We start from the raw sequence: 19198 nt of genomic DNA on the forward strand, positions 1-19198 counted from the left end.
TATTTTGTTAGACAGTTCCCTGAAGTTCTGGACATTTACATCTTTTTGCCACCTCTGATCAAATTGATACCGAAGAAATTTAAGCTTTCACAGATTATGCCAAATTGGAAAACTAATTTCTGTAAAAAAAACAAAAAAAAACAAAACCTTTGTAACTTGATTCATGGTTTTCTTCAATTTTTGAGTGACTGCAGAATATTTTCAAGACAGGTTATCCGCTATAAAAAGCCAGGCCAGGCCAGGAAAAACTCCTTTCCTGTGTTTCTGTGTTTTATCCTCAGTTACTTTGACACAAAGGCATCTGCTGTGATGCTTACACCTCTGTTGAAGTCCCACAAGTGTCAACTTTGTTTTTATACATTGATATAAAAATATGGATATGTACTGATAAATGATCAGAAGTATAATATTTCTGACTGAAAGAGTCACAATGAAATGGAATCAAATCGGATCAAACCGAATTGGGACCTAGTGAATCTGAATCGAATCAGTTATAAATATTAGTGAGGATACCCAGCCCTACTGTTCAAGCATTTTTAAAGAATTTTGCTGAATTAGAACAGATAGTGTAGCCTCGCACAATTCGGAATTCATCCTAATACTTATATAATCACGTATCAATAAATATTAGTGACCATAATCCACTGCCAGCCATACATGCTAATGCCATAACATTGGGTTAATGATTGAGAGATGATCTGGATGATCTGCTTCTAATCATGAGCTTGGTTTCATCTTTCCATTTTTTTTTTCAGAACTGTCCAGGCTGTTTTAGAGGTAAAGTCTAATTTGAGTGTAACCAGAGGTTTTCATACGTTTTTACTCAGAGGGATCTCTTGATAGTAGACTATCAATGATATGAGTGCCATAATGTGAAGAAGTTTTTCTTAACCGTGGAAAGAATCCACTTGTCTAATTACTTTTGAGTCTCTTAAAATGGGGATAAGATATAAAAATGTCTTTAATTCTTAAACACTGCAAAAGTTGTTACAATACTTCTGTTAAACTTCTTGAATTAAAGCTGAAAATCTGCACTTTAGTCACATCGTAATTGTTTGATATGAAATCCACTGTGGTGGTGTACAAAGACAAATTTTAAAAAAACCTGTAACTGTCCTACAACTGGTGGATTTGACTGTAAAAGATGCATATATACATACATATAAGATACATGTAATTTAAAAAATACTTGAGAGCACAAAAATATTATGCAAGCATGCTACTTTCTAAATATATGAGTATTCAAAGCTCTGATTACGATAAAGTATTGTATAGTTTATAAGCAGAGGAGGATGTGAGACTGTATGGTTGTCCACATGCCCTCCAATTTGTTGTGATTGACAAAAGATTAAAAGAAATTAGTAGCTACTATTCTGTTGTCTCCAGCATGTGATGCTCTGCTACACACAAACCATCAGTTAAGGTTGCATCTTTCAATGTAAGTGTTAATGTCTTTTGTCACTGACTGTTTCTTTAAGTTTCAAACAGAATAAATTCAAACAGAATAAATATATAAGTAGATTGTGTGGTAATGTTCTTTACCTTCTGCACATACACATTCCTTTCTTCCTCTACACAGCTTCAATAGTTCTGCATCTTTCCGTTCAGGGTGATAGAATTTCACACAAGGTTTCTCTGCAAGAAAAGAAGATGTTGAAAAATACTTTGTTTTCATTCATGGGATGTCACACCAGCCAATATATATATATATATATATATATATATATATATATATATATATATATATATATATATGCATATATACATACATACATACATACATACAAGACTGTAATATATGTATATATATTACAGTCTTTGATGACCAAGAAAACCATAAAGTTCTCATCATGTTTTTGGAAACTGACATTTGTTATATTTTCTGATTTTAGAGACTCACTGTTATTGTACTCATAGACGGACACTGCAGTTGGTTGCAAGAAGCTTGCTTCCATAGTTGAATGGATCCTGAAAGGGATTATCTCTGGCTGTACGCTAGTAATCTGTGGAGAGGTGTCAAACAAAGGTAAAATATGTGTAGGTAGTGCAAAACACAACTGAAACACACATGCTGAACAGCAGACTTCGTAATTAGGCAGGGATGACCCTTTAACACTGGCATACTTGAGAAAATGGGGTTAAAATTACCTAAATTTGAGGAGAAATCAACACAATAGCTCTTTGAAGTATATCAAGTAGCTAATATTTCGAACATATTTAGTAGTGAAGTATGTCTATGATTATATAAATAAAAGGCAACTTATCAGTCACAAAAGAAACACAAACATAAGTCGTGTGAATTTCAGAAAGAAGCCATACAGACGATCTTACCTTATTCAGGTAAATGATGAGTGAGCCCCTTTCTGAAAGATCCGTATTACTTTCATATCTTGAAATGATCTTGGAGTGGCTTTTAGACAACTGCACACACAGAATTTAAAAGTAACTGGTTAGTACAAATAATAAGTAATTGGCATTCTTGCTTCATATACTTGTGTCCTTTTAAGCTCTTACAGCATCCAAGTCATTTTTGTCAAATGTGAATCCAGTTGGTAAACCAACATCTATAATTGACATGGATGCATTGCGCTCCTCTTTAAACCTGCATAGGCAAAAAATAGATTGGTTAAAACAAAAACACAAGCACAGAAATTTATTTGAATGTGCTGTTCAGAACAGTCCAATTTGGAAGTACTTACAAAACCTCTATTGTCAGCTTGTATATCTTCTCATCTTCATCTAGTTTCTCTGCAAAAGCAATGCATTTGATGAGCAAAATACAAAAAAGACAGACAGACACCCATATATACCAACGACAACAGGGAGATGGACATTGAAATTTACCTGGGACAATCTGCACAGACAAGTTGAACAACTCACAGTCCTTCTCTAATACCTTAGGCCGAGCGTAATACAGCGACATGATCTGAAAATGGGAGAAAGATCTTACTTGTATTGGACTGAGGTGGTAATGTGCTTTGAGGAATAAGTTATTAAACTGAGCTCACTTGAGTGTAGAAATAGATTTCTAATGAAAGCTTCATCCTTTAACACTTTAAGGAGCAAGTGTTTCGCTGATCTCCATCTCTTTTGATGGCAAATGAACTGAATCATTTCTTCAACAGATTTGATTCATCCATGAGGCAGTCTTCAACATCAGCTGCAGACTCACCCACCCCCACTGCTGCTGTTCCACCTCTGACACCTCAGACACTTCACACCTCCTCTATTCACCCTGCTCACTCCTCCCCACCCCAAACAACAGCATCCAATACACACTCAACACAAGGCTCCAGCCTGTCTCTCTCAACCACCCAGGTTAGGAGGGAACTGAGGAGGATTAAAGCCAAGAAGGCAGCGGGCCCAGATGGCATCAGCTCAAGGGTCGTCAGGTCCTGCGCAGACCAACTGTGTGGGGTGATGGAGCACCTCTTCAACCTGAGCCTGAGGCTGGGGAGAGTCCCACAGCTCTGGAAAACCTCCTGTGTTGTACCAGTGCCAAAGACTTCACGCCCCAAGGACCTCAACAGCTACAGGCCGGTGGCTCTGACATCCCACCTGATGAAGACCCTGGAGCAGCTGGTCCTGGCTCAGCTTCGGCACTTGGTGAGCTAATCATTGGACCCACTTCAGTTTGCCTACCAGCCTGGCATTGGAGCGGATGATGCCGTCATTCACCTCCTACATCGTTCCCTTGCTCACCTGGAGACCGCTGGGAGCACTGTGAGAATCATGTTCTTTGATTTCTCCAGTGCCTTCAACACCATTCTTCCCACGGTCCTGAAGGACAAGCTGGAGAACTCAGGAGTGGACCATCACCTCACTACCTGGATTCTGGACTAACTCACCGACTGACCACAGTATGTGAGAACTCAGGGTTGTGTGTCGGACAGGGTCGTCTGCAGTACGGGAGCCCCACAGGGAATGGTTCTGGCTCCGTTCCTCTTCACCATCTACACTGCAGACTTCTCCCACAACTCCACCCAGTGCTTCCTGCAGAAGTTCTCTGATGACTCTGCAGTAGTCGGCCTCATCACTGATGGGGACGACAAGGAGTACACAGGACTGACCCAAGACTTTGTGGACTGGTGCCAGCTAAACTACCTCCAGATCAACACTAGTAAAACCAAGGAGCTGGTGGTAGACTTCCGCAGGCACAAACATCCTCCACTGCAACCACTGAACATCCAAGGTATGGACATTGAGGCTGTGGACAGCTACAGGTACCTTGGTGTTCATCTGAACAACAAACTGGACTGGACTCATAATTCCGACGCCCTCTACAGGAAAGGGCAGAGCAGGCTGTACCTGCTGCGGAGACTCAGGTCGTTTGGAGTGAAGAGCCCACTCCTGAAGACCTTCTATGACTCTGTGGTGGCCTCAGCCATCTTTTACGGTGTGGTCTGCTGGGGTGGCAGCATCTCTGCTGGGGACAGAAAGAGACTGAACAGGCTGATCAGAAGGGCCAGCTCTGTTCTAGGATGCCCTCTGGACCCAGTGGAGGTGGTGAGTGACAGGAGAATGGCGGCTAAGCTGTCATCCCTGTTGGACAACATCTCCCACCCCATGCAGGAGACTTTGACAGCACTGAGCAGCTCCTTCAGTGGCTGTGGCACCAACGGTGTGGAACGGAGAGATTTCACAGGTCTTTTCTCCCCACTGCTGTCAGACTCCACAACAAAGACTTTAACTGATCAAACACACACATCCACACATGTGCAATAACACTAAGTGCAATTCTCTTTTCTGGCATCATTGTATTTTTACTCAGTTGTATGCAGCATTTGTATTCTATTTTTATCCTATTGTATGTTTTATTCTATTTTATTCTACTGTATATAGTATTTTATTTCATTTTATTCTATTCTGTACAGTTGTGTACTGTATTTATTCTTACTGTATTCTAATTTTTGCTTCATAACTTTTGCACTGTCCACTTCCTGCTGTGACAAAACAAATTTCCCACGTGTGGGACTAATAAAGGTTATCTTATCTTATCTTATCTTATCTTATCTTATCTTATCTTATAGTATTTCAAGTGTTCAGCATTTTTCTCATTCAAAGATACATTTTTAGCAAACTGTAGTTGGTAATAAGTAGAGTCGATAAAGAGCAAGAGCTAATGTTTACTAATGAACCTTACATACCCAACAACCCTGAATTCTTCATTTTAAACTAAAAATGAGTTTACCTTTCTTTAGATGTGCATTTATAAAAAAAAAACAACAAAACTATACATTTCTTTTAACAAGGACCCCTTTTTAAATTGTAAATCGTAATACTAAAGCTAAACGTCTACAAAGCTGTTACAAATGTACGCAGCACATGTAATTTCATGAATGAGTGCCATATATACCTTTAAAACTGCTTCTCCATTTCCTGTGGCATTCACTTGTATATCCTTGTTTATAGCAGGGATCTATTGAGATTCAAAATATTAAAAATGGTTAGAAATATTATATATATAATAATATATAATATATATAATAGTTTTCTTGGTCAACAAAGACTAATATATATATATATATATATATATATATATATATATATATATATATATATATATATATATATATATATATATATATATATATGATCATGTTATGACCATGTTATGTCACATTATCCTTTCTTCTTTTTAATCTTTTTTAAATTCCTTTTTCAATGAAAATCACAATTTTATAAATTTTGTATTTTATTTGTATTTTATTTATGAAAATTCTTGTTCCCAATGATCCACCTAGCAGGTTGATTTGATAAACATTGCACACTAAAAGCTAACTGCCCACTACCACTACCACTTTGGCTTTCCACTGGCAGAGGGACTTCAGTGTGTGGGATACAGAGTGGGATGGGTTGTGGAAAAACACCAATAACATCTAAAACTTACAGCTAAACACTCAGGTTGATAGGTCTGTAAAAGTAAATAAATAAATGTATAAGTAAATGATTATGAATTAAAGATAAGCCTGAAGTTTAGCTATACATTTGGTTTCACTGATGCAAAAATGGCTCAACATCAGTGATAGGGACACTAAGCTGAGCTCCAACTAACAGATATTAAACTAACTGAAGTTACTGCAGCAAACTGGCTAAGATTAGTAACATTGTCTTTGTAGGCTGTACTGTCATGATCTGTGCAGTCTGGATTTTCCTTCTTTCTCTGTTTTCTAAGCTAGAAATATGAGTCAAGTGTTCTTACTGGGCCCACCTTCCAGTGGCGCTTTGGATTTTTCTGGGCTTCAGCTCTCAACCCTGGTTCCAGTATCAACATGCAGGGCTTGTACCTTCACGCTTCATCGCTGCCAAATTGTTGTTACCTCTAACTGGCTCATGCAAGTTCAGGACTAGTTTTTGCTTCATGTCCCATCTAACCTCAATTTCATTTTTCTCCAATGATTCTTTTGGTGAAGCGAGAGTTGAAGTTTTCTCTTCCCCATTCCCAAATCCCAAACTCACCACCACACTTACTTGTTTGAACAAGATGCTCGGCTCACCTTTGATGTTCTCGTGGTAAAACGATTTGCCTCGCTGAAGCTGTACTTGTCAGTCGTTTTTCTGCCGGGTAGCAGGATGTCTACATCCACATTATACTCTGGTTCTTTAGCATTGATCCAGTACTCTGAACTTGCCTGGTACACCATTATGGTAGCCTGAAGAAGAATATACGGATTAGACTGAGTCTTTCTATACTGACAAAAAAAAAAAAAAAAAAATTGGTAAGGTTTTGCTTCACAGACACATAATAAACTGTCAGAGGGACTTTTGTTTTACCTGAGTTGACCCATAACCTCCATCTCCCTGTTGGTACTGGCCAAGCCATCTCACAATAGGTGTGGCTTCCTCATAGGCCTTTAATAAAGGAACATAAGCAACTAAGTCAGAAGACATATCCCGCAGTAATGGAAAAAATGTTTGTCTGAATCATTAAATAAACAAACAGTAGAATTCATGGCCATGTTTAATAATAGAAGTAAGAGCAGTTGTACATGCAGAATGCAAGGAGAACTGAAAGGACTGGGACTAAAACCACATATACATGAGGCTGATGTCATCAACACACTATGATAGAAGAGGCTTCAAGTTTCTGGGAACATAAATAAATCGATAGCACATAAATAGATAGACCTGGTGACCAGTGATGGACATTAAGAACAACTGCGAAATTGGTGCAGTTGTCTGCACTAACCCAAACAATCATCTCCCTCACAACAACAAATTCCTGTCCCCGATAAAAGGACTATATTTAGTCTCTCTGCTGACTTTTCATCTTGTGCCATTGTTAGTCCGAAAATTTAACCTCCCCAATAAAAACTCAATCAATGAAGAAATCCCAAATATTGAAGAAATTTCAGTTTGCATCAGATGGGCCCCACTTTTGTAGTCAACAGTAACAGCCAATTTTATCTTTATTTTTTTATTATTTTATTATTTATTTATTATTTATTTTTATTTTTAGCTAAAACATGTAGCATTGTTACTATGAGCCTATTACATGCTGATTATTAACCTAGGTGAATAAAAAAAGCTAAACTAAATTTAAAAAAACAATTTTGAAAGACCTTTAGAAAAACTAAGCCAACTATTGTTCAAGACAACGTAAAAAAAAAAAAAAAAAAAAATCACAAAGTCATTTAAGCCATTCAAGACTGAAAAGTGTTACATGTTAGCTAAAATTAGTATTGGCATTTATCAACTTTACTTGTTTATGTCATTTTCCCAGTTTGTTTTGAGTTGAATTACACCTCTGTTGTATTTTCAGTGTAAGTGGGATTCGCTCACCTCAGCCTTGATAAGTGCGAGCAGAGCATAAGCTGTGGCCTCCAGTGTGTAATACAATTTATCACGTACTTGCCAGTGGGTTCTGTCTGTGGAGGATCCATACATACAATTACAAAGAAGTTTTACAAATACATATATTTCGTTTTATTATTACTATTATTATTGTTAGTTGTTGTTGTGTTAACAAAATCTTTAAGCACACAAAGGCACTAAGTAGAAGAATTCCACATTTCTCTCATTTTTGAGAGCTGTATCTGCTGTATCTATTTTTCTGTCTCCCAAGAGCCTCTGTTTTCAGTTGTTTGATTTTAACTAGTAGATGGAATTGACCACGAGGCATTTTCATTTAACAAATAGGCAAGTGAGAGCTGCGAATTCCCTTTGATATGAGTTTGAATCAACTGTTCTGTCGCTACATAATGCCATATATATATAATAAGAATAAATAAAATAAAAATTGGTAATCTTTGTAAACCAAAGATTGCTTGCACTTGCAATTTTTACACAGACCTCAAACTTAGTAGTAAATATCAGCTCTATCTCAAACTTATTCAAGAGTCATACTGGGGATCATCTCATAGTTGACACCTCAGATGAGCTCAGTCATAATTAGCATCTTTTGCCCACATTCACAGGTTTTTATACTGTGAATATGGTCACTATCTGTTAAAATACTGTTAAAATAGAGCCATGTTCAGGGCAGTGCAGAAGTACCTGTGTACTTTTTTGATTTTTATTTGCAGAATTTGGAACTTTTTGATCAAATTGGTATACCTTGTTTGGGATGAAAGTCGTCCTCAAACATATCTGGATCACTAAAACATAAATACACTAATTTAATCTTATGTTTAGGACAACTGTGTGAAACCACCTGAATCGATGAACTTGAAGAGGATCTCCTTGTTCAGTTTGTTTTCATTAGCCAGGGCATATGATGTCATTGCAACAGAATAAGGGTTAATGAGGCTGGGTAGACGCTTCTCCAGGTAGGCCACTGCTTTATTAATACTGTTTTGTAAACTCTGCACATGAAGCACAGACACCAAATGAAATATGTAAGATAAATGCAGAAGATAAGATAAATCAGTGAGACATAGATGCAAATATAACATCCAGATATAGTATATGGTCTTTGATGTAACTATCCTAATGCCAGTGGGCTGCTGTTCTCCAATTTATTTGTAAATTATATAGAACAGTCAAATTTTTTATCTACACTATGTATTTCTTTTTATCTAGTGGATGTACAGTGCATGTAGGTATATACTCACATTAACAGAGGACCTGCAAATTTCTCGAGACTCCTGCATAGCAATCAGGCAGAAGGCTGTCATGGAGGCATCTGAATCTGTTCCTAACAGATCGCTCTACACATACACATATACAAAGGTAAACATTTCATTTTTGTATACAACCAAATTTAATAAATTATTTGATTAAAATTAGGAAACTCACACGCATCGATTGACTGTACACATATCCAACTTCCTTAAACATGCCATCAGGTTGCTGCGTGTTCAGGATGAGAAACTTGATGGCATCACAGATCACGTTTTTATCCACTCCGATCAGGTAATTAGCCATTGCAAAAACCTTGGCAACGTAGGCAGTCAACCTTACAGAAGAGAGAACATGAGCACCTCTGGATTATTTATTTTTCCCTAAAACAATACATCCATTATCTAACAATCATTTTGGAGTTTTGCTGACTCACCAGGTGCTGCCATCTTGGTGGGGGAAGACTGCAAAAGAGCCATCTTGCTTTCGAAAAGTAAGTTCAGTTGCATAACCTGGACAAAACCAAAGGCAAAACATTTCATTAATTACCAGTCAATACTTGACTGAAATTTGCTGATTTGATACCATTTTGGAGAGCTTGTCTGCATGCCTCTGTGTGTTAAGCTACCTGTTGTTATGTGCTGAAGAGCTTCGTTACGCTTTTCAAAGCCCACAAACTCCCACTGATTTGTTTTGTCCAAATACATGGTTGCAATAACAGGCAAGGTCATGCCAGCCATGTTCTGTTCTCCGCAGCCACCTGGCTGTCTGATTAGAGTCCCCATAGATTTACCACTAATGGCGTTCTCCAATAGTGTGCTCATTTGCTCTCTTCCTGTATAGACATAAGAAAACCCACAGTTACTGAGTTGGAAATGGGGCTAATCTATTGATTACAAAGGTCAACAAAAAAATATTTTTGTAATCATCAGAAACCACAACACACTTTTCTAAACCAGTTTTTGAGGATGATTCCAAATCTTCTTTCAGGTTGTTGTTTTTTTTTTTTTACAGTCACAACAACTTTTTGAATTATGAGTAATATTAGTTTGCAATGGACTTGCATGTGTTTTTTAATAAACTAATCTTTAACTGTTTCAATATTTTCAGTGCAAACTCAGATAAGCGCACGCTGTGGCATAGATGTAATGGTCATTGTCGGGTAGCTAGCACTGTTTATTCAAAAATCTCTTGGAATATGATTTTCTTGTGTATACTTTATGGAAGAAGTGTTAGCTTTGGGAAAATAAGGTTCATGGTCTTACCACTTAGAAAGATTTGTGTGCTTGCAGCTGTATCTGGAACCATATCTGTTTCAGGAATGGCACTCTTGATGATTTCCACTTGTTTGCCATCTAATCGAAGAGATAGATAAGAAGTTAGTGGATTCTGAAATGATTGTATATAAAATAAACAAATAAACAATAAATAAATATATTTTGTTAAATATAAGTTATATATATTTCGCACATTGCAACTATTTAAACAGTAAAGTTACCTCTTCCTTTCCTAGCAGGGTCTAATAGTAGAGTCTTTGTATTATATGTCAGTACACCTGGAGGCTGAAAAAACAGTAGTTTTAAGATAAGGAGTAAACACTGTCTGAGTAAATTGCTAATACAGATACTTGCCTGTTAAAATCACAAAGAATTGATTCTGTTCATCTTGATCTTGCGTTTTCAGTGGGAGAAATGTTTAGTCACTCTTCCAAGTAATTTCTTCAGTCTCAGCTGATTGCAGGTTTCCCCAACCTTATAAACAGTACGTAATGGCTGAAACTAGTACCACTGAACAATGGACTTTGAGGTCAGTTTCATGATCATGAATATGCAAATTACCATTGAACAATGAAAGGTTGGGCAAACCTGCCGTCAGCTGAGACTGAAGAAGTCACTTGAATGAGTGGCAAAAAATTTCTCCCTCTGAAAACGTTACGTCCAGATAAAAAGAATCAATTTGGGGGGATTTCCTTACCTGGATGTTTGAGCATGCATCAATGCATGTTGAAATGTTTTTAAATATTTTCTTGGTTACTCATACTAATTTAATTTGTTGTAACTGCCCTTGAATGTCGACAGAAGGTGTATTGGAGACAATTAGTGGTCTGAGACAAAAATGAGAGGTTCAAACCCTTCTCATATGATATATCGAGTGCTGCAAAATATCTTTCTTACCACTACCCGCAGCATCTTCCTGATACCATCACTGCCACGATCTCTAACAGCTGCTTTAATCTCAATAGGAAAAAGTCCTTCCTTCATGGGGATAATGGTAAATGTTACAGCCCGTGTTGTTTCCCTTCCAACGGTGACCTCTTGACGATACTTGCCGCGCTTATGAGCTGCACTGCACAAGTTGGTTTCTTCTTTCAGATCCACACGCACCTTGAAATGGGTAAAGATGGCCAGTAGATGTTTTTTAAAAGCCACGACAAAAACCACTGCAACAATGCAGATACTGAATTGAATATGGGATCACTGAATAATTCCATGACTGTGAAAGTCCCCTATGATAACATATAGTTGGCCCACCACCATCATTCAAATTTTAAGTGTAGAGATTAAAAGATGCTGGTTGACTTGTTTTAATAATCTTCATTCCATTAGGAGAGATTTTGCAGAAACCTACCTGCTACCCTTGACACTAAATCATATTTTTTAAACATCAGTTTCATCAGTCCTCCTCTTGGCATCTTGGCATGGTATTTCCAGCAGTTCTAACTAATTCTACACATTGGGGTTTATTAGCACAGACTCACTCTGACAGGGTTGTTTTCATAGTTGTGGAGGATTGCTTTAATTTCCAGCTGCTCTCCACGGACTGCAGAGTATGGCAGTCTGAGATCAATGAAGAATTTCTTCTTTACTAAGATCTCTAAATCATCATTCACACAGATACCTTAAAATGAGAGACAAATAAACATAAAACACAAGCAAAAGAAAGAGTGAGACATTTGTGAGTGGAAATATATAATATAATTTATGTTAAATCTAAAAAAAAATAACATGAGTTGTACTTCTTCACTTTAGCCAACAACTGTAACAACTTCAGCCAACTGAATACTTCGACTTATCAGTTTTATGTTGTGAGTTGTGAGCTGTGCGTGATACACTTGACACCAAACCAAATTTGTTCATCTTTCTTTGGCCAAATGTACATATTGTATAAAAATGTTCACATATAGTTTCAGCTTTCTGTTGAACTGATAGATCGATATATATATTTTTTAAAAGCTAAGGTTGGTGTAACAATTTCGAGACAGGAAATGTACATATAAAAAATAAAATTTGTGCACAGAAACAATTCTCACCATGAGTCCTTGACATACTAATGCCAGTAAAGTGCCAGGCTGTAATTGAGTCAGGTAAAGGTATATTATTTTTCTCAAATGTTGTACGGCTGAAATAGAAAAGTCCCATCAGTTTCAGTGGCAAAAAAATTCCTTAGAGAAGTGGAATGAGTTTTTGTGCATTGCTTTTTTACTGGCTGTACTTACCAGTTTCTGATGTTTTGAGTGCAATTTGGTAGTGTGAAGTTAATCCAAAGCCAGCTTTCGGGGAAGCTCGTCCGAACAGAGATGTCATAGCTGTCTATGTATTCATCATCCCACTCACCTAAAAGATGTCATCAAAAAGTACAGTTACACTTTTTATATGATGAGAATGAGTTTTTAAAAACTAGCATACAACTAAATATATAAACTAATATACGTGATCTACCCAAAAAGAGTTTTCCCATCCCCAGTCCCCATCTCTTACTGCGAGCCAGTTTGAGGGCTTCCTCTTTCCTGTCAACATGCACTTTTTCCATCTCCTTGCAGCAGTGAAGGAAAGCTTCTGCACAGCCTGAACCACCCACAATATAGTCGCGTCGCCTCTCACAAGTGTATGGAACAGGAACATCCTGCATGCCATCTAAACAGCACTCAATTTGTTCTTTGTCCTGATATTTAGATACTGAAAAAAAGGAAACCACAGAGAAAAACCTTTAGATTACAGAGTTTAAAGTTTATTAAGAATGATCATGTACAAAGGGACAGTGACATTTTTGTCTGTAAATATTTTAACACGACAATTTAACAAATAAAGTGACTGTGACAGTGGTTTGTGGTTTTATTTCTCAGTTCACAAAAGGAGACTTTGAGTAATGGTGAAAAGCTTGAATGTGCTTTGCTTGATGGAAAAGTGTGGTGGAGTGTACAGTCAGTGCTAAGTTTATGTAGAGTGTGTGCAAATGGGTGAATATAGTCTGATTATTTATTTTCTGTCTGATATTTCATTTTTGTTATAATCACTGGTCACAGTTATCATGAGACTCTTACTGGAAATTAGTTAAACCAGTATAAACTTGTTTAAAGAATTTTTTTTCACAAGACAAATGCTTGATGTAGATATGCAGGAGTGAACCAGAGCAAAGTCAAGAAACAATAGCTCTCACAGATAGATGATGCCACAAATGCATGAAGTCTAGTCAAGTCAAATTTATTTATATAGCACATTTAAAAAACAACAACTGTTGACCAAGGTGCTATACATTTAAGATAAGCAAAAGAGATAAAAACATAGGAAGACATGACAAAAGTTAAGAAAATAAGAAGATTTGAGTAGGAACTACTATCTGTTTATCAAACATTAGATTACTGTCAAAAATCACTCCTAGGTTCCTCGCAAATAGTTTTTTATACATTTCTAAGGGGCCAAAGTAGTAATCGTCACAGGAACAAAACACATTGACCTCTGTTTTCTGAAACTGTGTAACTGTTTTTTCCCCTTGTTTTTCTTCTAATAACTGTGCACTTTCTTTTTACCTGCCAACTGTCTGTGAACTTTGCATTCAAATATAAACCACCATGACACTTTCCTGCATGGGGTCAATCAGCACAAAGGTTCTCATCACAACAACATGCTTCTAGGAAGTGGTTTCAGCAAAGCAGCAAGCTTAAAGAAACTAGTAAAGTAAGTGGGATAGACAGTTCATTCTGTCAAAGACAGAATAGAAATAGCAATGTCTATCTTTGGTAGTTTAGGATACTCACTCAAGCTGGTTCTGAGGTCAATCAAAGTGGTAGATCGTTTCCTTCTGCTGGTGGCAGGACACTTCAAATCTGAGTTTTGAAAACAGAAAAAAGCACTCCCTTTTGCAATCCTAAGACATCAGTTACAGTTTAAAACACATTCAAAACATAGTTGCTCGAAATGGCTTAATTTCACTTTCATATAACACTACTTGCAACTGATTATGGGATATCTATTAGGGAAGAAATTTAACAAACTGACTTGTTACAGCAGTGGCAAATTCAGTGAGCTCTTTTAATGCACCCGTTCTTTCATAAATGTTTGATAAGGCAGACTGCATGGCTAGAGACTGAAAACACCTGAATTCCAAAAATAAGAGATTATATCATATTCTTTATTTTCTCCTAATAGTTTATGTTAGAAGCCACTAAAACACAGAAGTAGGAACTTAAAGGTTATAGTTAACGCTTTAAGGCAATCAAATTATTCTTTCTAAGTTGATTTTGAAAGTAAGCCTTTACTTTTTGGGAGATTAATGTTTCGAGAAGAAGGTATATTTCTACAGTAGTAAATGAACAAATTTTTACAAGGCAGGGAGCACCAACAGAAGCTAACTATGTTATGTCCCTTCATTCTACTGTTTCTATATAGTCATTTTTTTTTAGTATGAGCTACAAGCAAGAGAAAATAAAGAGGTAGTGGACTAGCATGGCCAGCAGCAACCTAAAAAGGACTGTTATTGGTTTCCTTGTTTTATACAAGGACATTTACCATTTATAGGAGAAAATGAAATCAGTTTGTGTGGCTCTCAGTTAGTCTGAGACTGTTACATTACTTTGACAAAGTCAGTGTGATGAGTAAAGTAGGGTAACCTGTTCTATGTGGTGTTCCTGAAGTAGTGCTGGCCACAAACAACAGTCCAGCATCATAGAAAACATTCATGCTGTCCTTTCCTCCACCCGGTGTGCAGCCTGTGTCATACGTCGCTATTATTTCCCAAATCTGCGCAGAGTGGAAGCAAATCAAATGAACCATGCGAGTCTTAGATAGTAAAAGTAGACGTTATAAGTTAGGGTTAGGAATTTATTTTATGAGACTACCATTTCCATAGACAACATCGGCAACATAAAAAAATGCATGTCTCTAAACTTTGAACCAATAAAACATTTCATAAAAAACTCAGAAAAGTTGATTCTGTTTATCTCGACCTCGCATTTTCAGTAGGAGAAATGTTTTGTCACTCATCCAAATGACTTTTCCAGTATCAGCTGACTGCAACTTTCCCCAACCTTATACAGAGTACATTTGCATAATGACTGAAACTAGCACCACTGGCGAGCAATGAATTGTGAGGTCAGTTTTGTGATTACTAATATGCAAATTGTTGCGACCATTATCAACAACCACTGATCAAAGACCATTGATCAATGACCATGAGTACCATTCACAGAGAGTTGGGGAATGGCTGCAATCACAACAAAGATTAACCCCTAGGCCCTCTACTCGATTCAGAGATGGCCTTCTCTTTTTCACGTACTATGGCCTCCTTGATTTCCTGTTCAAACCAGTGTTCCTCCCTGTCCAGGATGTGTACATCCTCATCACTGAAAGACTGGCCACGGGCCCGTAGGTGTGAACACAGAAGAACTTACTCGGCTACGCACTCTATTTACATCTACAGTAAAGTGGCCACTCTTTCAGTGATTAAGATGTACACATCCTGGACGGGGAGGAATGCTGGATTAAGCAGGGACTCAAGGTGGCTATTTACATGAAAAGACCATCTCTGAATTGAAGAAGGGTACATCTTTCACCATCTTACAGTGCTGTGATTGCAGCCATTCCCCAACTCTCTGTGAATGGCACTTGAACGGCCATTGATCAGTGGCTTTTTATCAGTGGTTTTTGACCAATGGCCGTGAGAATTTGCTTATTAATAATCAAGAAATTGACCTCAAAACCCATTGTTCGCCAGTGGTGCTAGTTTCAGTCATTATGCAAATATGCTCTTTATAAGGTTGGGGAAACCTGGAGTCAGCTAAGACTGGAAAAGTCACTTGGATAAACGCAATGTCCAGATGAACAGTCAGCTTTTTGGAGTTGTTAAAAGACATTGCCTTTTTCTGGGTGAGGCGGTGTTTGTTGTTTATGACGTAGACGCCTTTGTCAACTGCCACTAATCCCACTGTGGCTCCTGGATCTCCTATGACCTTCAGATCAAACTTCCCGCGAGGCTCATAGTCATTATGTTTCTTTTCTTCCAGCTTCAGCTAAAGGAAAAGGAAATAGGAAGAGTAGATGTTTTGCCTGGGTGTCTTTTTTAACTTAGTTATTGTTATAATACAATGAATAGCTTAACTGTGTGTCAGTGTTGTGTCTCACATCTCCTACGCAGGAGTGCTGTATATCCACCTGAACGGAGTCTGATACCACTTCAGTATTTACATGGTAGTACGCTATGATGCGGAATGATGGCAACATCTCTTTGGTAATGGGAACAATGTGAGAACTCTGAGTTTGACCTTCTGCCCGGAATCTGGAATATTTTACCAGCTGACCTCTGCTCAGGATCTGAAGACAAATTTATACAATTTACTTATCCAGCCTGTTACATAAGCTGCTGTAAGTAATTACAACCCAGTCATTCATATTTTCAAACACATACAGACAGGTGTAAAAGGTCTCTTACCAGATATGTGATATCATATTCTTCGTTCCTGTTAAGGTTTAGGCTGAATTTGAGGTTTTGTCCTAATTTCACCTCAGCTGTTTCCAGTCCTGCAACAACAACTTTTTACAGTCAGTACTAGACACTTTGTTGGCTCTCAGAGCTATAGAGAGGATTATCAGCACAATTTCTGCTGACTATCTTCTGATGTCATTTTACGAAATTCCTCACCAATATGAATGTGATTTGTGCTTGTGTGAGGGGTAACTATCATGTTAGCAGATCTTTGCCTCTCTGGTGAAATGTTCTCAACAGCAGTCCTTGCCTGTAATTAAAGGCATACAATAGATTATACACAACTAATATAAAAATAATACAATGATAAACAAACAATACAATGACACTAATTTTGTACTAGATTAAAAGTATTTAGCCTATTTTTAGCTAACCTACAGTTGAGCTGACATACAAACTACTGGCTATTTCCAACCACGTAAGAAAAGTTATATAACATTTTTAAAGCTGTGTTCTTTCTGACATACAGTGAAATAAACAGACTGATGAGTGCATAGTTGGCAATAACTTGGCAATCAACAACATTGCAAAACATCAAATTGACAATTAAACATACAGTAATAATGATGTTTTTACTGTTTGCCACTGTATTGATGCTTAGCTTTGCCATGCCATTGTCTGCAGTGTCCTGTTTCATTTCACCAGGATTCACCACAACAGGAATATTTTTTGCTGGAGTGTTATCAGGGTTCAAAACTTCAATCTGCCATTACAACGAAGAAAAACAAAGAGCAGCATAGTTTAGTTGATATTAAGCACATTAGTTTCTGAAAACAATATAACAAAAGCATAAAAAAATAACAAAAAAACAACAATAACAGAAAAAAAATATTTTCATCTCAACTAAACATGTTCAGTAAAATATTATACATCACATACACATCATGTGTATATTTAATTTTATAATGTTGTTTTGCTCATGAAACATTGAAATTAACACTTTGAACTCATTGAAGCCCTATTGCAAAAAAACCCCCACCATATTTTGTAAATTGTAAATAAAAACTGTCAAGGACAGTTATGGCTGAAGAAGGAACCAATTTCTATGACTATCAAGACAGGGAGTAAATTCAAAAACAATGTCAATTTGGTGTAAAAAAATACAAACTAATCCAACTCTTCTAGGAAAACACACAACAAGGAGGGACACAGCCATAAGGGAAAATGTAACGCAGGACAACGAGGGACTGATACAATAAATACCCACCAGAAAACAGGGTGAGACAAAACAGGTGTGAGGACAGCAGAAACTAATCCTAGATGAGATAAGGTATTTAGAAATAGCAACTATTGTTTATTTTTTGAGTTCGATGTTTCCGATGTTTCAGACAGTTATAAGCACATCTGCCTAATCACAGCTAGTGGTGACAAACTCAAAGCCTTCATTACACATTTGATTGTTGTTGTGTCACAGAACAGTCTCAGTTTCTTTTTTAAATCAGGACCAGCTCATCATCACTTGATGTCAGCTTTTTTTCACAGTGTGCACAGATTGCATATTTTCACTGTACGTATTTGTGGCATTTATTTATTGGAACCAACCCTAATTTTTCGTATCCAATTAAATAGATCTGACTAATGAGATCACTGCATTTGGCAACAAGCATGCTCATAGCTTAAATCGCAGTACTTAATATACAGTGAAATTGGGGATTGTTTTGTTTTTTTGCAATTTATTATTAGAGTTATTAGAATTTCAAATTAATATGGCACCACGGACTTCGTTCTCTCTTGCTCAGAGACAGGCCACTCCTAGGTAGTATACACTTTTATTGCATGTGGTAAAAACAGAATGTTAATGTGATTGGTCAAGAAGTTGGAGGAAAGCCTTTAGACCCCATGGTCACCTCACATTTCATCTCCCGGACATCTCCCTATAAGGAGATGACCCTTTTGCAGGCAACACTCCCATTACTGTGGCAACTATCTCTTGTCCTCTGGTCAGGCCTGCAGAGTTAGAGAAGGGGGAGGAGTGTATTCCATTTCCTAACACCTGATTTATGTTAGGATTTAGTTTTCAGTTGGTGCAAGGTCTAGACTGCAGATAGGCACCTGAGCACTTGGACTTTCTACCTCAAAGCCATAATGTTGTAGTAGTTGTAATATATAGTTTACTATTGGTTTGCTTAAATATCGAAGGCCTTCACTGAAAAAGACATCACCTGGAGGGGAACATATTGCTCTAAAACCTTTCTAGACCTTCCCACACTGATGATGCCTTTCCAGTTGTGCTAACTGCAAATTCCAAAAGCAGTAATGCACACACATACCATCAGAAATGCAGATGCTTCTGAACGAATAATAAGGCAAATGGTCACTCTTCTCTTTAGTCTGGAGAGCTTAAAATTAGATTAGATTAGATTAATTTAGATTAATTAAA

At 37.3% G+C, this 19198-nt stretch overlaps 1 protein-coding gene across 1 annotated transcript in view; it reads right to left on the bottom strand.

Annotated features, from left to right (window-relative positions):
* LOC102775721 (complement C3-like) overlaps positions 1-19198 on the bottom strand; it is a 39127-nt gene that overhangs the window by 4056 nt on the left and 15873 nt on the right. The window contains exons 11-39 of the mRNA XM_087841940.1: positions 17375-17521; positions 16975-17068; positions 16765-16853; positions 16458-16646; positions 16193-16345; positions 14948-15077; positions 14096-14164; positions 12819-13016; positions 12557-12674; positions 12371-12459; positions 11819-11958; positions 11235-11444; positions 10559-10622; positions 10326-10415; positions 9689-9895; positions 9497-9572; positions 9238-9397; positions 9054-9149; positions 8654-8804; positions 7783-7868; positions 6775-6852; positions 6498-6653; positions 5357-5419; positions 2845-2926; positions 2700-2748; positions 2515-2602; positions 2332-2421; positions 1901-2003; positions 1543-1635 (exon numbers count right to left, since the gene is read on the bottom strand). Coding sequence (XP_087698066.1) covers positions 1543-1635; positions 1901-2003; positions 2332-2421; positions 2515-2602; positions 2700-2748; positions 2845-2926; positions 5357-5419; positions 6498-6653; positions 6775-6852; positions 7783-7868; positions 8654-8804; positions 9054-9149; positions 9238-9397; positions 9497-9572; positions 9689-9895; positions 10326-10415; positions 10559-10622; positions 11235-11444; positions 11819-11958; positions 12371-12459; positions 12557-12674; positions 12819-13016; positions 14096-14164; positions 14948-15077; positions 16193-16345; positions 16458-16646; positions 16765-16853; positions 16975-17068; positions 17375-17521 — 3358 coding nt within the window. The remainder of the gene's footprint in view (positions 1-1542; positions 1636-1900; positions 2004-2331; positions 2422-2514; positions 2603-2699; positions 2749-2844; positions 2927-5356; positions 5420-6497; positions 6654-6774; positions 6853-7782; positions 7869-8653; positions 8805-9053; positions 9150-9237; positions 9398-9496; positions 9573-9688; positions 9896-10325; positions 10416-10558; positions 10623-11234; positions 11445-11818; positions 11959-12370; positions 12460-12556; positions 12675-12818; positions 13017-14095; positions 14165-14947; positions 15078-16192; positions 16346-16457; positions 16647-16764; positions 16854-16974; positions 17069-17374; positions 17522-19198) is intronic.

This window comes from Neolamprologus brichardi, chromosome 6 (genome assembly GCF_056152115.1).
Source record: "Neolamprologus brichardi isolate AB-2024 chromosome 6, ASM5615211v1, whole genome shotgun sequence".
NCBI lineage: Eukaryota > Metazoa > Chordata > Actinopteri > Cichliformes > Cichlidae > Neolamprologus > Neolamprologus brichardi.